Source organism: Chironomus tepperi, unplaced genomic scaffold (genome assembly GCF_022539635.2).
Source record: "Chironomus tepperi strain 1889 unplaced genomic scaffold, CSIRO-AGI_Ctep_v1 contig_163, whole genome shotgun sequence".
Classification (NCBI taxonomy): Eukaryota; Metazoa; Arthropoda; class Insecta; order Diptera; family Chironomidae; genus Chironomus; species Chironomus tepperi.
The window spans coordinates 1,167,120-1,193,443 of record NW_027226285.1 but is presented as its reverse complement, the minus strand read 5'-3'; the positions used below and the strand labels follow the sequence as shown (position 1 = coordinate 1,193,443).

The following is a 26,324-nucleotide window of genomic DNA, read 5'->3' as shown; positions in this document are numbered from 1 at the left end:
CGATGAATCCCGGCGACCCTCAACACCCTCTGAATCTGGAGCAATTGCCGTTCCTTTACAGCGTCGTTTAGATATTCCAAAGCACTTCCTAATTATGATTCGAATTTTAATACAATAAAATTTAAATGAGATTGAACTTAATTTCCTATACAAAAGCTAATTATCCTCCAAAAAAAAATCTACAAGCCATCCTAAAAACTGACAAGCTAAATGTTTTGCTAAATTGGTCAAATTAGGGAATCGGTGAGAAAAAAAAGAACCAAAATCATTTTCACTTCATTAGCTAATTTAGACGGCAGCACGATTTTATTTTTGCTTAGCTGAATGCAAATTTTCTATCATTAGAGCTTATTTTACTAATAAACAAATTTTCATTGTGGCGGAAGAGTTCTCGTTCATTCAATTGTCTCCCTTTCGGCATTCATAATTTTATATAAAATATACATGATAAATTTTATTTCTCTTCTGTTAGTGGGGGCCATTCATTTATTACGTAACGTGAGGTATGATTGGCTGTAATTCATTTCCAAGTGGATGGACAAAAGAACTCATGAAAGGATGGTGTTAGACATTATTGCTGACAGAGAGTGTATTTCATTTGGTATTGGAAATTGGTAAGTAGTAGCCAGCGACAGTAAGGATATATCTTCAAATCAGCAAGCTAGTTGTAAGCTTACAATTAGAAAATGTCGGAAAAAGCGAATAAACAATCTGGTAATTAGTCTATTGTACCATTAGAGATCCATCTCATCCCATCTCTTCGTGCTTGAAGCATTATGAAGCCCTTCCCTTGTAAGAGCATCATGTGACAAGTGAATGGTTATTGATGTAGCTAAAGATGACCAAATATCCCGATTTTCTGATGCCGTTCACGAGATTTTGGACTCTATATTCAATATCAAGGTCTTCTCTAAAATACTCCATTCTCTCTACCCACAATGATCTGCTTTTACTAAGAAAGAAATTATCGAACAGATACACAACTAGTCAAATAAAAGCCTGACCACAAATGAACTACTAGGAATTCATCATTCAATGCTTCAAAGTATTTGAATGTATATCCAGATTTAGATTCAAAAATCAGCAACGTAATGAACGAATGACTCCTATTCTGGTATTTTTTCAAATGAATGAGGAAGTACGAAAGTATTTCCATTAGATTGAAATGTAATGTGTTTTTAAAATCTGATAAACTCATAATATGAGGATATATTTCTGGCATGAGAAAACCGCACTGACATTCCAAAAAATAACTATAAAATGGAATGAGACCTAAAAGAATTTATCAAATAATTCATTGTTCATAATAAAGCATAACGTAGTCTCGTCGAATGAGGGAAAAATATAAAATATCACCCTCAATTTCATGTTGTGCATTCTGTTCATTATTAATAAAGCAATCAAAATCGTGTTATTTGAATATTATGAATTTTCACCATTGTTCCCAGCCATACATACACACATGCATCCACATATCCAAAATATTCAGTCTGAACAGACTCACTTTTTTTGTTGTTGTTGTTATGCCAAAGTGCACATTGTATGTACATTATACAATAGCTCAATCTCATTCTAAATATCGGATTAAATAGCACCATAAATCCACAATCTGTTTCGAGAGTTGACATAAAATTTTCTCCTTACTCTTGCTGCTGCTGTATATGTACGATCTCTATTTATATGTGACATGCATGGGGAGCATTTTTTTTCTCCTCAATGTTCATGCATTCATGTGAATTTTGAATGAGAATTGTTTATTTTTGATAATATGAATATATACGAATGGATGTATATTATAATCGTGATGTGCAGGGAGTGTAAAGCTATGGAGTCTTTTTCTTTTATGGATTATTGATTTTAAAAATGTTATTAAGATAGTTAAACATTTGAACTAGATATAAAGCTAACATAGAGTCCATGAGGATATGAAGTCATAAAAGTCGATTGATATGAGCTTTATGTTGATGCGGATGTGAAGTAGTTAGTTAAGGGATACTGACTATATTAGCTCTCTATATTGAGAATTGAGGATTCTTAATATACAGCAATATTAGAGTCTAATCGATGATGAACATCATAGATCCAAAAGCCCTACATCAACCCCAAAGTACCCATCCCTACCCAAAAAATGCAGAATATTTTCATTCAATTTCACAACAAAATTTAATATATTTATCGTTGCATTCAAGCATGATTATGTTAGTGCCAAATATGATGCTTGTTTTTCATTCATTTTTCAACCGTACATTGCAATAAAGTTGTTACCCCAAAAACATATATCTAGCATATTCGGAATATAAATTTTATTATAGCATCACATTTAATCACCAACATAAGATTATACAATAAAATTATGATTTAACAATGAAGATATACTTTTATTCTAAGAATCATGAGTGAATAATTGATTCTTTAATCGTGGATGTGGTGCGGATAAGTCCTTGGAGGATGAGAGCCATCGCATGTGGCTTATAGATGCATCATGCTTGATGGGAAAATGATTTTTAAGATAAAAATGCTAAAATTGAGTAGCTTCAACATTACATGACATTAAATTTCTATTTGACTTACTCTACAAATCTGGAACTTCACTTCAAACAATGAAAAGACATTAAAAAAGTCAATGCAGTTAAGGGATGTTCATAAGATACGTCATTGTTGATAGAGACAGTTTAGCATTTTGTATTGGTAATTGGCAACGAGAAGACAGCGACAGAGCCAGCTTTAAGCCTCAAATGAGAGAGACCATAAATCACAGTTGTTATGTATAGCCAGCGAAGTAAGCAAGTCATGTGTCCTGTGAAGTTCTGTCTAAATACAAAAATAATTTGTCTGGTGTATCATTCTATACTCTTAAGGTATCATAAGACTTTACCTTATGGCAATATTTCTCATACTTTATAGCAGACGATGCATGACTCAAATTCTTATTCTCACCATCATGAATAGTTGACGCTATTACCACACGATCCCCTTTAAATATTCACAAGACTATGCATTCAAGATTCTAAAGTTGTCTCATCCAGCATCATTGCATGAATAAGAACTCTACTTGATTCTGATTTACGGATCACACACAGAAAAGTACATGCAAAAAGAAGAAAAAGTTTTGAATTTTTGACGAGATGTCTCCTTGTAGAAATTATGAAAATCTATGAATGTTGTGCATATGTTTAAAAATTTATTTGAGTTTCTGGCATGAAAAATTGTACTATGTGATATTAAAATAAATGTTTTGGTTCAAGGCATGAAGAATATTTGGATGAATTTTAGGTTTGGTGATACGGAAGCGCATTTCTTGTAGAGCAAATTATTCATTCATGCAAATATTCTTGAAAAATTGACTTGTGTGGACTATATGACCAGACCTGTGAACAACGTTGTACCAGCTACTCTAAATCTTACTTGAGGCTGACCTAATACTGGATTATCCTCCTCCACCTTAGCTTCTAGCGATAGAAATATTCAACCATAAGTTCATTCAAACTTGCTAATAACTTATAACTAGTCCTCAAAGCAGATCACAAATTCCTTAAATAAATAAAATTCAAATCATGATTTTTCATAGTCGAGATATACGTATGTGATATATTCATGCATTCAGTGTTCATTCTTTTAGCTTTCTCAACTCTTTCCTTATAGCCTTTTATATCTGTGAGAATCTTGGCTTGAATATCTTTGTATATATAGGTACAATATGATTTATATTTATTGCAAATTGATTGTACTCCAGGGAAATGTTTATACCTAATTTATTGGAAGATTATTGGAATAATAAGAAATCACCTAAGGAATGAGTTGCATATAAAGTGGGTGGAGTTGAAAATGAAATTTATTGATGATATAAGAAATAATGCAAGAATAAAAAAATACACATAGAATAAAATAGTAGCGATTTATTAAAGGGTCAAGTGATTCAGAGCGCATTAAGTAGTGCAGGTTATTTACATGCCAATGACCAATGACATGGTGGGTCAAAAGGTCGAAGTCGATTTGGATTATGGATGGAAATGTCGACTTGAGTTGACTTTGGGCTTTGATTTTGACTGACGTACTTCACACACACAGCAATAACTTAGATTAATTGCGATCCATGACCTTCCTTAGACGTCATCTATGGGTGGATCTATTGCTAGCTTCCGTCAGCCAATTACCGATACCAAATGCATTGCTATCTCCTTTAACTGCTGAGTTATTGGGCATTTTTAGATGTAACCAGTTCCAATAATATAACGTGAATCTCTCAGATTCGCAAGTTACTTGCTATGCCCTATGCATATTGCCCTAGAAGCCCAAACCAGGGTTACTATTGTTAGTGCGACAAGAAGCGAACTAAGGATTAACAGACCATCTCAAAATTATTGAACAACATTGAAGTCACTTCAGAATATTGAATGAAGCTACTCCGACAATTCACTCATATTAAATCATATTTCCTTCAAAATGCCTGAAAAGAAATAAATTGAAAAGAAGAAGAAGGAACAGAAATTTTTGTGTGTTTTCAAACAGAAAAGATTTGTGAATTTATTCAAAGCCTTTTTTTCAGATTCTATTTTTTTCGATTTCATTTTTTGGGTTCTGCAAAGTGAGAATTGAATTGGCATATATGCTGAGAGCAGAAAAAAAGCAGTGGAATGAGGGAATTTTAGGCCAGTCGGTTAGCAATAAAATCTAATTTTTCAATAAATTATACAATAAATCTCAATTTTTCTTTCTCAAGGTGATGAAACCTTTTTTTTTTGCATGCTGTATATGTGTATAATTTGTATTTATTTTATTGGATAAATATCTGAGAGGAAAGGCTTATGCAAATGGGATTTGAGGATCTGGCATGTTATACAATCGTTTTAGAAATAAAAATTAAGAAGAATAAAAATAGCACAAAATGACAATTTGAATTATTTTGACCTCAATTTTTATGGCACAATTTTTGTGGCTTTCATATTTATCGAGATTTATGTGCTTGGTGTGTTAAAGCAGAATTATCATGAACATGGAAACTTTGATTTTTTAAAGGTAAGTGCTGTAGAATTTTTAAAGCATTAAATTATGACTTTATTTTGCTTTATTTCTGTAGAATTTGTCAATTTTGTCATTCAAATGCTGAATGGACATGCCGAATAGAACAAGTCGGTTGATTGATCCTAAATTAGGTACCAAACTGACCTGACTATACCAGGGTATTGGATTTAAATCAATTTTGACAATAAATCAGGGTTACGGACCTAATAGGCAAAGAACATGTTTCATGGTACAAATAAGCTTCTTTGGTTCCTAAGAACAGTCAACCTGCCTGTTGGGGGACGATTCCTGACAGATCATTTACAAGTTAAGTTCACACAAATGTCTATAATTTTGAAATAAATTAAGCAGTTTATGTTAGCCATGACTGGGAGTCAATACATTATAATTTAAAATTATCATTTACACAATACTTTATAATACATTATAATTAGATACTAAACATCACACTCCTCCCTTCCTTTTAAAAATATTAGGTATAAACATTACCAATACCCCACAAAACACCAATAAAATTCCACCAATCCCAAATGTCCAATTGCATGATTTCTCCAACAATATACTCGCTATATTTCCACCAGCTAATCCACCCAATCTACCAAATAACATTGTTGTCGATATAGCCATTGATCGAAGATTTGTTGGAAAGAGATCGTAGCAGACTGTATTGAGTAAATTACTACTAACTCCACTAACGAGTAGCCATAAATATAAATATGTTGCAACAGTTGCATTTTTTATGAAGGCAATTAAAATTCCGCACAATCCAGTTGTCAGGAAGATGAATGTGAGAATTGGAAATCGTCCAATGTAATTTACGGTAAAGCTGATGATGAGAAAGCCGACCAAAAAGCATGACTGGAGGATTGTAACGTAAATATATGCTGAAATGTCCAGCTCATCCACACAATTCTCAATAAAATTTGACGATAAATTGGTTTTATGGGCAATGACTTTATCCACAACATCGCAGAGCTGTAAACTATTTGATGACTCGGAAAATTGAGAGACTTCATGTAAAATGTCGGGAAAAAAGAGTAGCAATCCATGACAAACATAAAAAGTTCCAAATTGAATGAATGAGAGGAGCCAAAATGATCTTGGATAATTTTTAAGCATCTGTAAAGTGTTGTGAAGCATCATGTGAAGCACTCCTTTTGGATTTGATGATGCATGAATGAACTCGTCCTCGAGTTGGATGTCCTTTACTTTAAAATCTGATTTTCTTGTGTTTAGGAAGTAAATTTGATTGAGGATTTTTAAAGTCTTTTGAGTTTGACCCTGAAAACAGAAATGCGAAAAGGAAGTGGCTGCTTATCAAATTGTGTAAGTCCTCAATAAATGGATTCTTACCTTAGAGAAGCAGAACTTCGGACTTTCTGGTAGAAATATGAAAGCAATGCCACAAATTAGATTCGGAATTCCACAAATCAGTACAAATAATCTCCAAGGTTTGTACTCGATATTCAGCAATTCAATAGTAAGCTTCCAATGTTGATTAATGATAAAATAAGCAGTTATAGGAACAATTGTGGATATGACGCCAAAAACTAAAGATGCAATCATTATTGACCTCGATCGATTTTTTGTTGCTAGAAATTCACCAAGGTAGGCAAACACTATAGCACCTGCACTTGACATACTAAAACAAATGAAAATATAAGCTTACTGTACGGTCAGTGATTGATGTACTCACCAGATTCCATTGAAAAATCTAAAAACTGCCAATATCAAGTAATGAGTTGAAAAACTCGATGCAACTGCCGTCAAAAAAGCCACAATTGGAGTTATGGTCAAAATATTCCTTCGTCCATATAAATCCGACAAAAGTCCCCACAAATACGCTGTCAATATCACACCAGCGAACCAACTACCCGATACAATTCCATACTGTGATTTTGATGATATACTTAAATCACATTCGGCGACAGGAAGCGAAAAATTCACTGACATTATCTCGCAGAATATTGCTGACATGAGTAAACCGCATATGAAAATGAGGAAGTAATGGAAAATTCCAAAGGCTGAAATATTGAGAGAGAGATTTTAGTAGAATTATGTGGGCTGGTTTTCAATTTTCGTATATTTTATCATGCAAATTTTCTAAAGTTTTTCCTAAAAAATTATTCAATTGGAAAATCATTTTAGGTTGAATATTAAATCAAGTCTTAAAGGTTGTTTTTGTCTAAGTTAAGCAATCCATTAGTAATTTGAGGGGTCGTTCACATATGACGTGACTTAAATAATCCACTTGTTGAGTACACCACCCCCTCCCCTCTCCCAGTAACACCCTATCCAGCAATATCTCATTATTCGAGACGCAACACTTCTAAGAGTTACGTGATAAGGCAACGACTTCCAAGCAAAACAACAATATTGATCCAAAATCAGAGTTACGTGATAAGGCAACGACTTCCAAGCAAAACAACAATATTGATCCAAAATCAGAGTTGCTTTCAAGGATTCTTCGGATGAGATAAGAACTTATTGAGTGCAACTATATCGGATAAAAAGCTGAATCCTACAGTGTTCGACTGAATCTTTAAATTCGTCCAAGGCTCCAATGCTTGAGATCTGCATTCTTAGTCTCCAGGCCCTCAGTTTTAGACGACCCCCTAACCCAATTATTATAAAAAATTCACTCACTGGCAATTTCCAAAGCATCATCAAATTTAAATTTTCCATCATCTCTCTTAACATCCATTAGATTCAATTGTTTAATTCTGACTGATTAATTAATCATAATCACATAGTTGAAATAGTTGTATTAGTATTGTCGTTTACATTATGATAATAACATTGATGAAGATGTGCATCAACCTGATAACAACAGATTCCGTAAACAGATAAGCAGTAAGATACTTAAGTTTATTCACATGATTCTAATATGTGTATATATACACACAGTCTATAAAGTCTAAACCAAGCAAATATGTACGACAACAGCAATGAGATGAAGGAAGCGATTAGAAGTCAACTTGTAGATTATTAATTAAATGCCTGAAAGGTTCACCGCAACCAAATATGCGGGATTTTCTCGTCTTAGGAATAGAAAATTAATTTTATGGAAATATGTAAGTCATTATGTGATGTAAATTTAGGCATAATCAACAACATCAACCATTAAATCTTATCTATAAAGACTTGGAAATAAGTTTTTAGACATTGTGGATTATTATAATAGAATTGTGTGATTATTGGATGGGAGTTGAGTATGATTTCATTTGTATGTCTGTTATGTGAAGCTTTAAGCTATTGATGCTATTGGATTATTCAGATATTACGTCTATAATTATCAGAATTGACAACCAGAGCAGCTTGATTATGTGGAAAGCTCATTTTCTATTGGATGTGATATCTCTGTTGATTAAGGCATGTGAATCACTTTATATGGATGATCCCTAAACCAGAGCTGTTAAGACTTCAATATGTCGACCACTCAATTGGACTTCAATGTAAAAAAATATTTCTTTATTTAGACTTCCTTTTTAGAACAAAAAATTATTGACAAAATTTACAATTTGAGTATTATTGAAGCTTGATTGAACCGCTGTAATTTATGGTCCTTTTGGGATGTGATCTCCTTGTGGTTGGAAACCATTCTGTAACATGAGATATAAAGCATTAATGCATAAAATTAAATTATTTAACAATTCCTATTACCTCATCAGCAACCCAGTTAACAGTGATTGGTGTGCCATCAGGAGCTGTGTATGAGAAGCTACCAGTCAAAGCTTCTGTCTTAACCTTTTGGCCATTTCCAGTGGAGTCATCAACTTCCTTCAATTGCCCACTAGCTTGTTGCTTGATTCCATTGCTGCTTTCGAATGCATAGTTGACATTGCCAGCACCGTCATCAGCAAAGACAGTTGATACTAAAGTTGCATCCTTATCTTGTTGACTTTGTGGATGTGCAAGTGTTACTGCAACGAGGAATGAGACGGCAACAAATAACTTGAACATTTTGGATTGTTTGAAGAACTGTTGATTGAATTGCTTGAAGAGATGAATGCAAACTGATAATATTTTCGAATATTTCATCCATTTTTATACCCAAAAAGTCATTTGTGGACACAACTAATTCACACAAATTTTAAGCTTTTTTTGGATCTTACGAATCCAGGAGTTCAATGTAAATTACCAAATTTCAATTAACATTTGCTTGAAACATTGACAAATTTGTGAATTTCAAGCAATCTTACTATACATATACTGTAAATATCACAAAAGTGTGAACACGATGTCTTCATTGAGATGTGATAATTGAACATATTCATATTTACTGATTAGTAGGAAAAAAAAATCTTTTAACAGTTTTTTGATCTGTGTCTATTTATCTTGTGTGTGGTCGGTTATGTGCAATGATGTAAATTCGGATGATAATACACAATTTGGGTCAAGGCCTTATTGGATGCACATAGACAAATTTTGAGTTGTAATTGATGTTCATCAATTTGAAACTCAAATGTATCCATAGTAAAGTTTTCCGAGCGACAAAAAATTGAGAAGTCTGTTACGAGACAACCAAATTTTGAATGTCGCCTAAATTTTCCATTATGGCCGAATGTAGATGGCTAAAGATCACCAGAACGTCAGAAAAATTTTGGAAAGAATGTCAGTTCCTCCATTCAGGAAGCATTTGAACTGGCAGACAAGCAATTGCATTTCAGGTATCTGAAAATTGATCAAATTGATCGATACCCAGTGATAGCGCCATGTATGGCTGAAAACAGGCAGCATCATCATTTGTGTCACTCGGGCATGAATACAGAATCTGAACAGCCTGACACCTGACAGATGCTCTATGTGGTTTTTTGCATTATCAATACATTTTAAGCCTACAAATTCCTTACTAATTTTCTCTAAAATTTTGTAATTTCAAACTCTAAAACTAGTCAAACAAAGTTTCAAATTGCCGCAAGCCACAAAACTATAATCGATAATTAATTAAGGAATTTAACACTAATCCATGTAATTTTACATGTCATGTATACGATTAATTATGTCAAATCAAACAATCAACAATATTTTCCAATAATTAGAGATATTAAATTAGCTGCAAGGATAACAGTTAGTTGCTCTAATTATTATTTTCAGTCTGATAGCTTACAGCTATCGAAAAAATCATGTAAATCAATAGAAACACCATGACAGCTTTTACATGACAACAATTTATTCATTGCATCTAATTTTAATTAAAAATTACGACTGAATTGAAAATATTTATAGCCATACATACTCAAAAAAAGTACTAAATTTCATCCACAAACAAGTAAATAAAATTTATTCACTTCCATTAGCGTATGCAAATCCAATGCAGTGTAAAAATTAATTCATAATTTATTTCAGCTCAGCATACCAACATTGAAATAATTTAATATTATGATAGCCGCAGGTAGTTGGTGCAGGAGCTCTGAGAATATTAAAAAAAAATGGAATAAAATTGTAAAGTGTAAAAATGATTAAGGATGGACAATAAATTCACTGACTTTTAAATCAGTTCTTGAATGTGAGATTTTATTGCTTGTTTCATCTCGCATTATTGATGCCTTTTGTATATGCAATGAAATTGCTCACAATATTTATTGCATTTTTTTAAAGCTATGCACTTGTTCGATCATGTGAATATAGCTTTGAGCAGTCAACACTTCCTTTGTAGGAATTTAAATCATCTACAATCAATTTCTTATTACATCTCTTTTGATTGAATGCTGTACAGAGCAATTCAATTATAATTGATAAGGGGTCGATCAATCATTACGTTATCTAATAGGGAAATAGCATAATTTAATGCAGTGGTAGGTAATCTGTGTGCCGTGGCACAATAAAGTTTCGCATGCCGTCAGAAATAGCTATAAGTTGCCTAAAAGCGCAAGGGAGGGTCCCTTTGTCTTTTAGGTGTTAAGCTTCTTATTTAAGCTATTACAAAACTGTAGACCCCCGTCTTCCCCTCAAAAGTAAGCGTAATTAGTGAACGATTCCAAATTTAACGACATTTTTCTTATGAAGTTGTTAACTTAGATCGTATCAGACTCCCTGATTTAAATAATGAAAATTCCGAGAATTTAATTGCTCGTTTTTTAAAAAAGTTAATTGTTCTATAGCGTGAAAAGTGAACTGTACCTATTAGTAATGATATATGGGACATTTAAGCGCAGTTAGACTGAAAAGCATAAACCCGAGCAACACAAAATAGTCACCAATGCATTTGTTCAACTTTAAGATTTGAGATGCTTCAACGTTAAGATTTGAGTCCATTTTCCCGACCAAAAAATGAAAATTGCCGCATCATGCCGTACTAAATTAGTTGAATGCCCTCATCAAATAAAACAGCAGAAGGAGGAAAAATTCAATTTCCTTTTTCCAAAAGAGACTCCATTTCAAAATATAATCAAAGTCATGATTTATGAATCTCTTCAGCCATCGCTTTCATTCATTTCAACAACAACATTTCGCGAAAGAATTTATTCACGTTGTTTTATTGTCGATATTTTGAGAACTTACAAAGACGACGACTAGGAAGAAGAAGAATGGGAAATAAAAAGAAAATCCACTGCTAACGATGTAATACCTTATGTTTGCTTTAATTAATTCGAATAATAATTCTTAGTTCTTTCTCATGTTGATTTCTTTCTGTGCTAGCCGAAAAAAAGTACTGCCTCGTCGAGGACGGACTAAAAAAAACTTTTCTATCACGATCTTGTTACTTATTATGTTAATGAAGTTATTAACATGATTTTTATTTAGATTTAAAAGCTTTTCTTTTTTTGTGAGTGTGTACGCGACTCATACTCCTCCCTCTAAGACGTACCACAGTGTGTACAACCTCTGTGTCCAACATAGCAGAAAATATTGAAATGAAAGAACAAGGCAAGGGAAGTTTCTTTGAAAAAAAAAAATATATATAAAGCAGCCCCGGGAGTTTGTTTGCGTGCAAGAGACTATTTAGAATTAGTGAAAATGAATAGGAATGTAAATAGGAAAAGTTAAATGTCATGTCATTAATGTAAACAAGCACGGCTACGAAGCTTCGACATTTATGTCACATTGAATGTTACTATACTGTGTGGTTGGACTATTAAATGAGATTAGGTAATATTTTTTCGCTACTAATAGCTGAAAAGTGAGATAATTATTGATAATTTTCTTTCCGTACGGTTGCCAACTTTTGCTATTGTTTCAATGACACTATCATGCTTAGTTCTTGTCTGACTGATTAACTGTTTCCTTGATAATTTATATGCTATTATGGATATGTGTTTCGTGTTCTGATTAACTGATTGATTTTCATTGTTCGAATTCGGACTTTTCTTTCTTTCTTGCTTTTTTGAGGTTTCAGTTGACGTAAGCATTGGGCTCGTGCTAAAAATATCGAGAATCATAATAAGCTATGTTGAATTAGTAAGCAGCAATCAGCTTATGAATTCTAAATTATGTAAGCAAAATACGAGATGCTTGATAGCTTTCAATAAATAAACAGTTAAGCTTTGATAAGCACTTTTGAATGAATAAAGTTTTGGAATTGGATTTTTTCTTCTTAATATTCGGTTTGTAGTCGATTAAGTGCTGAGAGGAAAGTATGAAGAATCTTGGTAGAGGGGTGTCTAGAGGGGGTTTGAGGTCGGCCTCTCTATTTAGACAAGATTCTCAAATTTTGCTGGATATTTGTCATAATTTTGCCTATTTTGTCACATTGTCGTTGAGTTTTGGTACCGAGGAACTAAAAAACTACGTAAATGGTGATATTGTAGCTCTTGGAAGGAAGCTGTCTATAGAGACAGAGTCCGACTTCGAATTAGAAAGTGGCATATGACAGTGCAAGCCTTAGGTGACCTCTGAAGGATGCCATGGATCACTATTGATCCATACAGTCAGCGAAGTAGGTAAGTAACAGCTCTTAAAGCTTCAATTAAATAAAATGCGCCTTATTTCACACATAAAAAAATATATCAACTCGCGAATTACTCTCCCCCATTTCCAGGTCAAGCTATATCACAAACACTTTTGTTAGACTTCCTTTTGTACCTTCAAAATGCGTATAAGCTAACGTCGATATATAACGAAAAGAATTAAGCGACTTAATGTATTATTTCAATTTGAATGCTATCTCAGTCATTAATTGTACTAATTTGCGACAGACACTAAGTGGTTAATGGCCTAGATATAGAAATAATACAGGAAATCACTAGAAACGTAGAACAAGGACAGATTGTTGGTGATAATAAATGTCTACAATTTCCTGATTTGCACAAGAAATATATTTTGAGGTTTTTTCATTTAATTCTAGATTTAAAGAAGCTTAGCTTGTTTTAAAACTTTACAGCATATTCAAGCACATTCAAGCGAATTCTCCAATGGCGCTAAGTCTTATTGCGAGAAAATTCCGTCTCCGGAAATTGAACAGAATTAAAGCATTCGTTTAGCTGACTTTAACATGACCTGAGCTGTATTAATCTATAAATTTATGCAATCTAGATACAACACAATCGCTTTCACACAAATAGTCGGTCAGTAAAACTTTGAGAGAATTTTTTACGATATCATAAATTCCGTAATTTCCGTTTGGTTCAACATGTGATTAAATGAACGCATAAAAGCATGTCCTTAACTTAAATTTATGCTCAATTGTCAACATAAAAATTACGTTAACAGCAAAACTTAGTGCGAGAATGGCGGCAGCAAAGCGGAGCAAGAAGACAAGAAAAATTTGAGGCAATCTTTTCTCATTTCATTGCGAGTCTCCTCCGCCTCATCATCATCATCTCCTCATATCCATTAACTGTCACATTATGCTTAGCTAGTAAAAATATTTTTCTCGTGTTTTCCTTGCCGCCTTCACATTTTCATTCCTTTTCATTTTCCGTCTTCATTTTTTCGTTCGCTTTGTTGGAGCTGATTCGATTTTTTTGGAGCTGGATTTTTAGAAGATGGTGTGTGAATTGGAGTGAATAAATTGACTGATGTGTCCACATCTATAAAGAATTGGATCTGAAATTGACAATTTTCTCAATTTTAAATATAGATCTGGTTCAGTGTAGTCCCCCACCCAACCCTTCCTCTCTGCCTGTGCCTTACTTACTCACTTACTTCTCTGACCATACAGATCAGCTCTGGTCCATGGCCTCTCTCTGTTGGCGTCTAAAACTAACTCTATCGTTGACTGCCCTTTACAAATTGTCAACATCAAGTGTCCCTGCTTCCAGCACCCAAAGGAATGCGTCTCAAACTTCAAGAACATCCAACCCACTTCCAACTTTCCGGAAACATCCGACAAATAACATAAAAGATGGAGAAAAAATTTCAAATTAATTCAAATAAAGAATAAAAAGAGCAAAAAAATTTCATCAATGCAAACTAAATAATTAAAAGAAGAGAAAGATAGAAAAAATTACAAAAGTCCTCGTGTTATTGATCGAGGGACTTAAGCATTTTTGTCCCAGCGATCAGCAATTGATTAATAAGTCACTTCCAGACCCACAAAAATGAGATCCTGTAAGATCGTGGTCACGTCCAGACCTAAAAACCAAGATCCAGTAAGATCCAGGTCACTTCCAGGCCTAAAAACCAAGATCCAGCAAGATCCTGGTCACTTCAAAACCTAAAAAACAAGATCCAGTAAGTTCCAAGTCACCATACTAGAAATTTAAGAGCTTCGTCATTTAACGGATTTTCATAATTCAAACCTTATAACGGTAAAAAAAAATTCAAACATTGTTCAGTAAACACTGTAAAAACATCGAAAAACATTGAAGAACACTGGAAAACAATGAAAAAACGTGTTGTTGTTTTTGTTGTTGTTGTATATGAAAATGAAAAATTGTTAATTATACTATTTATGCGTTGATTTCAAACTTTTAAATGCCCGGGGCGCCAATAACTTTATAGAACTGATCTTTTAAAACCATTCCGAGCTCTCTACGATGTCTAGATAAAAAGTTTTTAAAAGCAGCCGAACGACCGAACATTTCGCATTATTAAGCTACCTTTTGAAAAAATTTCAAAAATGCGCTAAAAAGGAATTGCTTGATAGAGATGGAAAAAACAGATGTTTCTGTGCTGCAAATTATCGAAGAAAATTCCAACATTTTCATTAATTCACGCTTCATTTGTGAGTTTTATATAACTTTTTTTGCGCTCTTCATTTTAATTCACACTTCATTTTTATTTCATAATATTAATCGGAAAAATAAATTTTTAACACTCCATTGCCTCCTTTCCTTTCATCTTCCAATGATTTTTTTCTATGGATTTTTAATATTTCATTTTATTGACGTTGATTGAGATCTGCTATTTACCAGGAAATTAAAATTGTGATTAAAGAAAATTGCAGTTGGTTGTAAAATGAATTGTATTTATACTTGAAGAATGAGAATAGTGTTGGCAGTGCTTGTCATTGTAATGTAGAATGAATGAGAAGTGGGATGGAAAAGTGGTTCGAGTTTGGAAGAATAACTAGTACAGGATTTTTTGAGATTTGTGGAGGGATGTTTGCATGAACAGGTGGAATTGAATGTTGAGTTCTTCTTGAGCTTGAAGATTTTGAGGAGGCAAGGCAGTTGATTATAAAAATCAAATTAGATAATCAATTAATTTTTAAAAGATTTGATCGTTTTGAAATTCGGTCACGGGTCGGTTTCTTAACCAACCTGGGTTACCTAGAAACTATCCTCGCCTATTCTACCTTCTTAAGAGATCCTAGGGTATCCCATGTACCCTACCATAGCCTACCTTATCCTAGGTACCCAAGCCAAGAGTCTAAATTAGAACACATTTGAACAGTTAGCTCTGGTATTATAAGAAGATTGAGGTTCACAAGACGCTCCAGTACCAAAGGTATCTGATGTCTCGATTTCAGATGACAATCTCTTAATGTCTCGATTCGATTCCCTTTTTATAACCTATCCTATACTAAGATACTAAGAGTAATCATATCAGATTATGTAGACAAAATATCTCGTTAAAACCAGAAAAATCTTTAATCGGAAGTAAAGAAAAGGACGATTTAGATGATTTTAATATCCCAAACCGACTTCCAAGAATTTAGCAACCTTCAGATGCTCATATCTTACGCATTGTAAGCGACCCACGTACTGCAAATCCAAAATCCCCTCTGGATCTTCCAAAATCTTCCATTAAATACCAAAATCCGACTTCCTTTGCAATTTCTAGAAAATCCAACCGTCATCCTCCACATTCTACACAAAGCATTAAACTACAATTACTTAGTTTCTCCTGTTTGCACTCTAAATTTCGTTCCTCAACTCAATAAAAATCCACGCTAACTACTCAACTTATAATTACATTTTAAAATGAAAATAAAGAAGAATCAAGAAAAAAAAGTTTAATTTCCTTTATAGTGTTTAATTTCTTTTCTTTTATTTACTTCTGCAGCTCTTAATTACAGTTTACTCCTTAAGTGAATTATACAAGTGACTGCTATAATTACAGTCATTGTGACGAGGTGGTAATTAAAAATGTAATGGAAATCGTAAATTATCAATCAATAAAATTATGATTGAATATTGAGAATTGGAAGTTTGGGCGTGGATTGATAATTTTGAGGGAGTGGAGGTTGTGAATTGATTTTTGTATGTATTTTTTGAGATTTTTATCACGAAAAAGTTTGCAATTGAAATGGAATGTTTCTAAAAAATGTAGGGGGTTAGTCCTTGAACCCCTCATTCCTCTGATTATACCCCTAGATTCCATTTAAGGGAGGTCATGGATCACACTCGATCTGCATAGTCTCCGAAGTAAGCAAATACAGCGTATGGAATGGTCTGACTTTCAACCAACCTCATATCTCCCCCTGCATATGCCCTAGAGTTGAAGTTGAGATTATTTACTGAGAATGAGTTAAAAGGCATCAGATTTAGTATTGGTAGCTCCTGACCTCAAAAGTCAGGTTTTTTAATTAAAGCTATACATTATGCTTGAATAAAATTGAAGGATAAAGTTTGATTTTGTGCAGACTCAAATACAAACATCATTTATAAGCAAACTTGAATCTTACTTTGTAAAACTCCTACATATTGATACATCAGGGGCGTATTCAGGGGGAACAGAGGGTTTAAGCTTAAGAGAATGTCAGTTAGATGTAAAAACAGATAATTTGTGATAAGGTCAGTAATAGAGTCAGATGAAAAGCCTTTGGTAGTAACCAAGGATCCACATCAGAGCATGGTAACAGTAAGTTGTTGTAGAAGGGGTTCGGAGGTCCCCTTCCCCCCTTGGATACGCCCCTTTGATTCATCAACCAGCAATGAAGCATAAATTGTATGATTTCTTGTTTGTCAGTTATATTGTGAGCCTCAAAACTTCTGTAAAACTTTTACAAATGCAGTCTAAGTCTACATTTATTGAATTCTAGCATAAACTTTGACTATAACTTCCATCAATATATTTCAAACATTCATCAAGCAAACAAAAAAGTTTGACTTTTACATCTCCAATAAAATTACATCAAATATGAAAATTCAGGCATAAACCACAAACAGAATTATTTTCATGACAATCAGAAGTGACAACATAAAATTACATGAGCTTCTTCTAATCTTCCTTAAACCTTTTTCCATTAGACTATTTTCTTGTCACATCCACCCACTTCATCCTTATTTGATTTAAGTGTGAGCCAAAAAAAAGGAACATTTATTTTGACAGACATTGACATTAATGCTAAAATACGAAGACAAATTAATTTGTTGTAATGAATTCATTCAATGTCATTCAAGATGTTTAAAGGACGTTTATACAACAAAATGTGACAAAACGACAGAAAAAAGGAAAATAAATGTCTGCATAGAAATTGGAATCGATTTTTTTCTGTACTGCATAAAATGTATTAAATCATTGCAATTATATTAAATCAAGGTATCCGCCTACACATTATGTAATATTTACTCAATTATTACAGAAAATCAATACAGAATGTAAGGAACAATTTTAATGACATATTTATGTTACATATAGCAATTTCAAGATCTCAAGCTACTCAGGGGTCGTGAAGAGTAGGCAAACTTGTGACGGGAATCGGTAGGAGCCTGTAATGTGCCATCTGAAATAGACAGTTACGGGCAATCTACTCGATCGAAACAAGTTTGTCATTACAGCCAAAAGTCAGTCACATGGCATCTAAGTGGCAATTTTACAGTGACTTGACAATCCCTGGAGGTAGCCCGATCGGAATAAATAAATCATGGCCAAATCATGACAGTCTAGAGACTTCTAAATGGCGTCCAAGTGGACATGAACATGAAAATTGTCCCTTTTATGACATAAGGAAGTAGTTTCGTTGATATAATTAGTTATTGCCGTACGAACTACCTTCAGTGATCGGCTAGTCGCCTGAGTATGCACAACTCTTACAGAAACATTGCTAGTATGCTTACATCATCGCCTTAATGATGGAAATTACAGATACTATTCTATAATTCTGAATTTCCATCAAGCCTGCTCGAGTTTACCGGCTCAAAAACAAGACATTGTCTAAGCACATCCCATTAAATTATAACAAAGGCACCCAAACAAGCCATATGACAACAATCGAAATATCAACCATCCCAAACAATTTATAAACAATTTCATGGTGAAAAAATATAAATTAAATTGTGACATTTTCTTGTCTTCAACACATCACACATGTGCCTGTCTTCCCTACTAACAACAAAAAAAAAGTAAGATCCATGAATGATGTAGGATGACGACGACAATGACAATGAGAAGAAAAGATGTCACAATGGTTTTTCTTATTTCCTTTTTCAGTTGTTTTACTTGAGACAAATGTAGACAGACACATAGACACAAATGGAATGACATTTAGCAAAATCATCACCAACAATTGCCAACACCATGAGAAGAGGCGAGATTTCCTGTGAAATTGAAAAAAAAAAGATAGAGTGAAATGTGAAGGAAAAGAAAATTCCCTAAAGTGCTCTTCATAGCTGCACAGCAGTATAGAGACACAATGGAGCGAACAACGACGATGACGATGGGAATCATGATGATGAGTGAGCATGTATGCCAGAATCACGTTTGATGACACAACCTTGAAATTTGATAAGTCACGGTTCTCGAAATCAATAAAGTGAATGGAAAAATTCCACTTTTTCATGCTTCAAATAATTTTTTTTCTCATGCTGTGTTAAGCTGCTTTTTTCTGTGTGTGTACTCATTATGCGGTGATTCTCTTTCATCACCCGTTCATCTGTAGATTGTGACTTAATCAATTTAATAAAGCATATCGAATCGATCATGTGGTGAGGTGTGTTTTTTTTGTACTTAACGCTTTTGAGACCTAGATGCAAATATTGCACAATATATTGTGTGTGCCTTTGTTTTTAATTGGCAGGCTTTATGTTAATGACATGAATGGTTGGTTTTGTCAATTTTTGTTTGAATAAGACTTGATGTCTTTATGATCTTCTATTGAGTGTTTTATAAGGAATTTAGGATTTGTCCCAGGAACTCAGCCTTTTGTCTATCACTGGGACTGGTTTCTTTACCTACTCACTAGCAAGTTTACCTGTAACTAGCAAGACATGGCTATTTTCGGATATTCAACCTTTTCTAGCCCTGATTCTGCCTCAGAGTACCTAAGATAGAGTTGGGTACGAAAAATCTCATTACCCAGATAAGGTAGAATAGGGAAGGGTAGGGCATCTCAGGTAGGATAGGAAACCGGACCCTGAATATGCCCAATGTCATCAAAATTCACAAAATTCTGGATTTTCCACTAAAACAGCCTAACCATCAAAAGACGCTGAAAAACTTCACATCTCAAGACATAGACATCACTTAACTTTATTACACAACAACATCATCATCATCATCATCATTCGACTGAATATCAATAGAAACATTCATTAGGGTGAGGAATTGCGTGTGACGTATTCGAGTAATTGCTATTGAAGTAAAATTCATAAATTATTTCGGCAGATTATAGCATGAATTGAAATGTGACATAAGCAAAACATATTGAGGCTGAATACTTTGTGGCATTTGAGGTTCTTTGATTTGTCATGCAAAATGTTCTTTTGATGGGACGTTCGTTAAATGATGTTTGGCAAGTAACATGCCATAAGGTAGAGACATTCTCAGTACTCATCAGCATACCTCATGGCTGAACGACCCCCAAAGAACATTGTTGACGAAAAAATGATGTGCCTTAATGAAGCAATTTTGAAGGTTTCGGAAATAATTTGCGATGGATTCTTAAAAGCGAAATTTATTACTGTCAATTCTTGTGAAGCTTCATTATTTCTGGATTTTGCAAGGATTTAGTACTAATTGACGATTCCATTGCTCATTACTGCTTTACATTATTGCGTGTTGTGCTGCAAAATTTTAATGATGGCTTTAAAATCTAGAAATATATTGCTTTGAATTTAGAGCACATAATTATTGTAATTACTTGGCAAAAATCAACAAACCAACAGCAACCATTTCATGCAAATTGATATCTTTTCGCATAATATCGATGAATGTCATCAAATATCAACAGACATTCAAAATCCTACACAAAATTGAACATCAATCTTTAAAGCAGGAAAAAAAATCAACTCAACATGTCAATTTTACATGCATGGATGACTTTTACATCCCATTCCTATATGTACCTGTTGTTTCTCTTACTGCCATTTGATATTTGATATTTCAGTGAGGAATATAAATTTATTTGATTTTCCTAGAACAGTGTAGTCATGCTTACGTAATGGATGATTGATATCTATATTTGCCTTGCTTTGATGGTTGTTTATAAGAATTTCGGGGAGTCAAGTGTCAATACAGCCTTGAAATTCCTTTGAATCAACCAAACAAAAACAGAATTCCTGAAATCCAATCCAATTCCCGAGTAGCGCAATCCTTCAAAGTAACTACACGTCTTAATATCAATAAGGCGACGTAATGGTGCCCTAACCAACTCAATATGACGTTCCTGATTGAGTCACAACAGTAAAACTCAAAAGTATTCAAAACTTAAATTACCAACATGAAAAAAGTCATCATATCCCCAAAATGACTAGGAAATGTAATCTGGATTATCAGCAAAAATTTTAAAAACTCATTTACATTTATTCCCCTCATGTTGGATGAAGTTGCAAAAAAAAATATTGTCGACACGATGTTTTTTGAGTTTGTAATGGCATATGTGGATTTGAAAATTACTTCCAGCACTCCTCAGTCCAATTATTCTGATGAAAAGTTTTTTTATTTGACTAGAGTCCCGAGCTGTAAATTGATGGAGTTTTGGGAAGGGATTTATGGAGGGTGTTTTGAGGGTAGGATGAAACTGTAGCTCAAGTTGACCTCATATAATGAATGTGCTCTAGTACTGTATGGAGTCGAATCAACTTGAGTTGGTTTAGACATACAAACTCTGAACCGAATTCGAGCCATGTCTATGAGTATAAGGATGTAAGGGTAGGTGATGAGTCGACCCTCAAAACCCCCTAAACATGCTCATTCCTAGATTTACCATAATATAAAGCACAAACATGACTTCCCAGACCCAATTTAAGTTTTTAAACCTTCAGTCTTCATCAGAATTCCAAACATTTCATTATTTAAGGCACACCTTACCATACGCTGCTCTATTTAAAATCCAATTCTAATTATTCAGTGCTCTTTTAACAAAAAGCATATCCTACAAAACATTTTGAATGCAAAACGCGTACAAAAGCATCTACAACTCCACCTCCATAGCTCGGTAAAGTCAACACACCACTGTTCCGAAAGAAAGGAAAATTCATGACTCCCAGCAGTTGCCTGCTGATGCTTGTACATTTCCTTATACATATTAAACATGTCTTTGTGTAAAGCGATGCCTCTGAAAAGATAAATCCAAAGATTGAAGAAGCATTTCAATTTTCCTATGTTTATGTTTAAATGTCTCTAAATAAAAAAGAGAAGGAGGGATGGTTAAAGAAAGAAGATGAATGGAAATGATGGGAATGGAACTTTTGAGATGATGCTGAAGGGAAAAGTAAACAAAAGCAGTGTGTACATACAGTAGCAGCAGTTTGTATGTTATGTGTGTGTTTTTATCGCATTTACTTGAAAAGCTGTTTGCATGAGAAATAATACAACAAATAATATAAATGTATCATGGAATTTATACTCATTGTGCCTTCAGTGTATATCTGTCTATATCTCTCTTATGTGCATGTACTTTCATATATTCGAAAAATAAACACAACTTTCTGTTGAAATTGTTTTGTTCAAGTAAGAATCAAAATAAACAGAACAAAAAAATCTTTTTGTTGAATTTTTTACTTCAATTTTTTTTTTTATTTTCTGTTGTTTGTTGTTGTTTTGTTTTTCTTTCTCCTGAAACAAGCAGTGAGGAGTGCGACATCTCAAGTGTAACATGATTGAAAAGGTTTCCAATCTCAAACAAAATATTTCTTTTTATTCTTATGTTTGCTTGACAAATGTTTTGTTATATGTGACTTGTGAACTTTTTAATCGGGAATTTTAAGAAACAAATTATTTTTAATTATAAGTCTTTAGGTTGTGCTGACTGTAGCGCGTAGCTGATTTAAATGAGTTTTTAATATGTAAATTCTTAGAAAATGATGAACAGGATTGCATTGAGGTATTATTTTAATGTCTGAATAATGAATCACAAACACAGCAATTGTCTGCTCGAAACTGACACAATGTAGTCGTTAGGGTACATCGTTGTGCTGGCAAGACGTGGAAGTGACCTGATGAAATCGGCCACATTGAACTGATATCCTTCACTATAACTAGTTATAATGGTTAAGACTAAAGTAATCAATGGCCTAGTACCAGGGGTGTAACCAGGGAGGTTTTATCCCAAAAACCTGACAAAAATCTCAAACAGATCTCTACTCCCTTTCATAGTAATTATAGCTAGAGATAGTTTTACTGCCCTTGGTTGGAATCTACAGAAGAAATGATATCCAGGTGCTCCAAAACCAACAAGAATGTAAAGAAATGTCAGTTAGATATCAATATTGAGAATTTGCACAAGCTTGGTGATTCAGCCAACATCAAAGTCAGATGGAAAGCCTTTTTAGTAACCTAGGCTCCAAATCGGAGCATAATTCTAGTAAAAGTAGTACTAATCTCCTTTCCTCAAAAATATGCTGACTACGTCCTGTCTAGTAAGAAGATTCTCAACGCGCGGCAATAGGCCTTCGTACGCTTCAGTCAAGGAATTAAGTAAGTAAGTAAGTCCCTTTCTAGTCCCCTAACAGATCAATTCTGACACATGACCTTAAAGTAAAGCAAACAAACATTAAACAACATGCAATCTACTTTCTCCCTGCATTCATTAAAGTGTATGTAAATCAAAACAACACTAAAATACTGATTTAAACATGATATTTGGTTACAATCACTCATACCCATGTAAGCTGCATTTGAAAAAATTTGATAAATACCTCAACTTAATTAGATGTGTTCTACATAGCTTTATTTTCATCAACATGTAACATAAATCGACATTAAATTTCATTATCGCTAACTAAACACTACAAAAAATAAGTGAAAAATGTTTAATGTTTGTAGACAGTTTTGTGCTGGAGGCGCATCAGCAATGAGTCTATTTAAAATTTAATGAGATATAATTAGTTGGTAATTTACTATAAAATTATCGAAAACTGTTATAGAAATAGATTATTTGGCGACGTAGTGTTGCTGTGTCACTAAATTAGTCTATGCAGCTGTAGGCGTTTGACGTCCTCATTTCATCAATTCTAATTTGTTGCTCGGGTAATTAACACAATATTATAGCAACAATAGCTAGTATGTGAGTCAATAATACAGTCTATGTTGATACACTACAACTCTATATCGCGACTATATGCTTAAAAGTAGCAATGTAAATAGTCGCAATTACATAAAAACCTCATTCATTTATATGAATTTAATTTACTTTTATTCCTCTTTAAACAGAATATTTTTGAGTAGTTAATTAATTAAATCAGAAACTGAAATTTCAAAGCCTTTAATGGCGTATATGAATAGGTTTATAAGAGCCGAACGTGCTGAAAAGGAAGAAAATTGCATAATTTATTAAAATGAAACCGGACGGACTGAGAGCCGTCATGCTACTCATTAAATAAGGAAATTGAGGCACTTCATAGCTTTAATTACGAATGCCCTTGAACTGCTGTGCGCTTGTGAACAAGAAAAGGCAAAGTTAAGGATTTTTTTTTTTGAAGAGTGTGGCACTTGCTTGGAGTCTAATAAATTTTAATTAAAGTAATGTTTATTGATTATTCTTGGTTTTTTTGTTTAGGATTATTTCGTCAGATTGTTAAAGATTTAAATGATTTTTTAATTGGCTGCCTGACGTCAATATGAAGGTGTCCAGTGGTGGCGGCACACTATTGTGTTGTTTCAATCGAAGCTTATCACCAAGATGTGCCTTACAAAAATAAATGGTTATCTTCTAAGGATGCATACCAAGGTTGTAGCCAGAAATGGGAAGTCTGACCCCAATACTCCCACCCCATCCCCTCAATACCCCCCTGATGCATACTAAACATGAAACTTCACACCAGCAAACAAAACCCCAATTAAAAAATTCTACAAACATTTACCAAGGGAACATTTTCACATTCGTCCAACAAGCTCACAAGCTGTGTTGGCTGTTCGAGGCAATCAGACTAAAAATAATAAATAAGAAGAACTGAAAATTGTGTTTTTTGCTTCATGTAATGAGAACGTTCTATTTATGTCTTCCACTATAAAAATAACTAATCATTGCATGTAATAAATTACCTTTACGAAGTGCTTTTGTTTCCATTCTCTCTCTATTTCGACCATCGCTGCTACTACCAGCACTCGACCATTGAAAGCAATTTCTTTTATGCTTTGTTTGTTTTTTAATTCTGTTAGCTAGTTTTTTATGGATAGTGAGGTGTATTGATTCATTTTTGCTGAATGATTAAGTATTTTGCAGGTATGGCTGCTTACTTCGTGATTAAAATTTTGAGAGTTTTATGGCAATTCGAAGATTTTTTGGAATTTTTGTTTAAATGCAGGCATTTATTTATTCGGAAACTATTTATCGCTTTCTGAAATTTATCGCGTGTCAACTCACACGACACAAGAGGGAATTGAATAAGAAGTTGTGCATAAATGATGTTCGCTTTGACATAGTCATGGATGCACTGAAAAACTCCATATAAAGACACCTATAGCTTATTCAGATTAGTGAGGTTCGGACCTGTTCTAGGAACCTAAGTGAAAAATCTATTCATAGCCTTCGTTACAGCCTGTAGCCAACAAATGAAGACTATAAGCCGATTTTTCACTCCTGCCGTGTCTCGAATCCATGACCGCAAGGTCTGTATTGAAATAAGTACCTAATTAAGTCGTCCCGAAGTCTTTAATCATTCCGTTATCGAGCTCCTTTGACTAACTCATGCAAATATCGCTAAATACCAATCTCTATCCTCTCTACCCTCTCCCTATCCTTCCTCTTCCAAATCTAAGACATCACTAGTCAACGAACCGTAAAGGATATTTTAAATTAATGACGTTGAAATGTCATGCACGTTAATTACATCAGGTATCACAAAGGTAACAATTCGAAGAAGTTATGATATAAATAAAAGCAATTAAATGAATGTTTCCGAGAGTGAAGCATTATTTATGAAAATAATCATGTAATTTGTTTTTGGAAAAGCAATTAATTTTATGATATTAAATATTTGTTTTGTTTTAATATATATATGAAAATTAATTAATTAATTCAGTTCCAAGTAATTTGCTATATTTATTGCAAGGTGTCTAAGTGCCTGTTGTATAAAATCAAATAATTATCAAAAATGGTGTAAATGTCAAGGATCAATTAGTTATGACAGTTTGGCATTTGATTTGGGTGATTGACAAAGGGCAGCTAGTGGTAAAGCCAGCTTCAGGCGCCAATTAAGAGAGGCCATGGATCACAGTTGATCTGCATAGCCCGCAAATTTGATAAGTATAGAAGTCAAAAAAATGGCAATTTTGATTCCCAAGTGTCAAGTACATAACTAGACATCCATAGCAGACGATGAGCATACTCACCTAAATGAGCATACTCATAAGTACGTTCCTTGTCTGTTCGGGCATATGATTAGACAATTTATTGACTATTTCCCATATAGTGTCTAGCCCTTGTTGAGTAATTATATATACATTCCATAAAACCTTCATTCGAGAATTCAAATCACTCCGCAGACAATCTATTTGTAATTTCCAGACATCTCTCCAGCCACATAGTTATAATTAAAATTTCTAAATTAAGCTCATTAATCCAATAATTAAATTTCAATATAAATATACAA

General features: G+C 33.6%; 2 protein-coding genes across 2 annotated transcripts; both read right to left on the bottom strand.

Annotated features, from left to right (window-relative positions):
* Window positions 1-5,348: 5,348 nt before the first annotated feature.
* On the bottom strand, window positions 5,349-7,734 carry LOC139088479 (synaptic vesicle glycoprotein 2B-like). The gene is made up of 4 exons (XM_070637721.1): window positions 7,669-7,734; window positions 6,719-7,046; window positions 6,376-6,664; window positions 5,349-6,303 (listed from the first exon to the last, which is right to left on the bottom strand). The coding sequence occupies exons 1-4, from the start codon at window positions 7,724-7,726 to the stop codon at window positions 5,467-5,469; spliced, it is 1,512 nt and encodes a 503-aa protein (XP_070493822.1). The 5' UTR covers window positions 7,727-7,734; the 3' UTR covers window positions 5,349-5,466.
* Window positions 7,735-8,471: 737 nt separating this feature from the next.
* LOC139088460 (endocuticle structural glycoprotein SgAbd-5-like) lies at window positions 8,472-9,028 on the bottom strand. Its single transcript, XM_070637697.1, has 2 exons — window positions 8,686-9,028; window positions 8,472-8,624 (listed from the first exon to the last, which is right to left on the bottom strand). Exons 1-2 carry the CDS (start codon window positions 8,983-8,985, stop codon window positions 8,580-8,582), a joined length of 345 nt encoding a protein of 114 aa, XP_070493798.1. The 5' UTR covers window positions 8,986-9,028; the 3' UTR covers window positions 8,472-8,579.
* Between the last annotated feature and the right edge of the window lie 17,296 nt (window positions 9,029-26,324).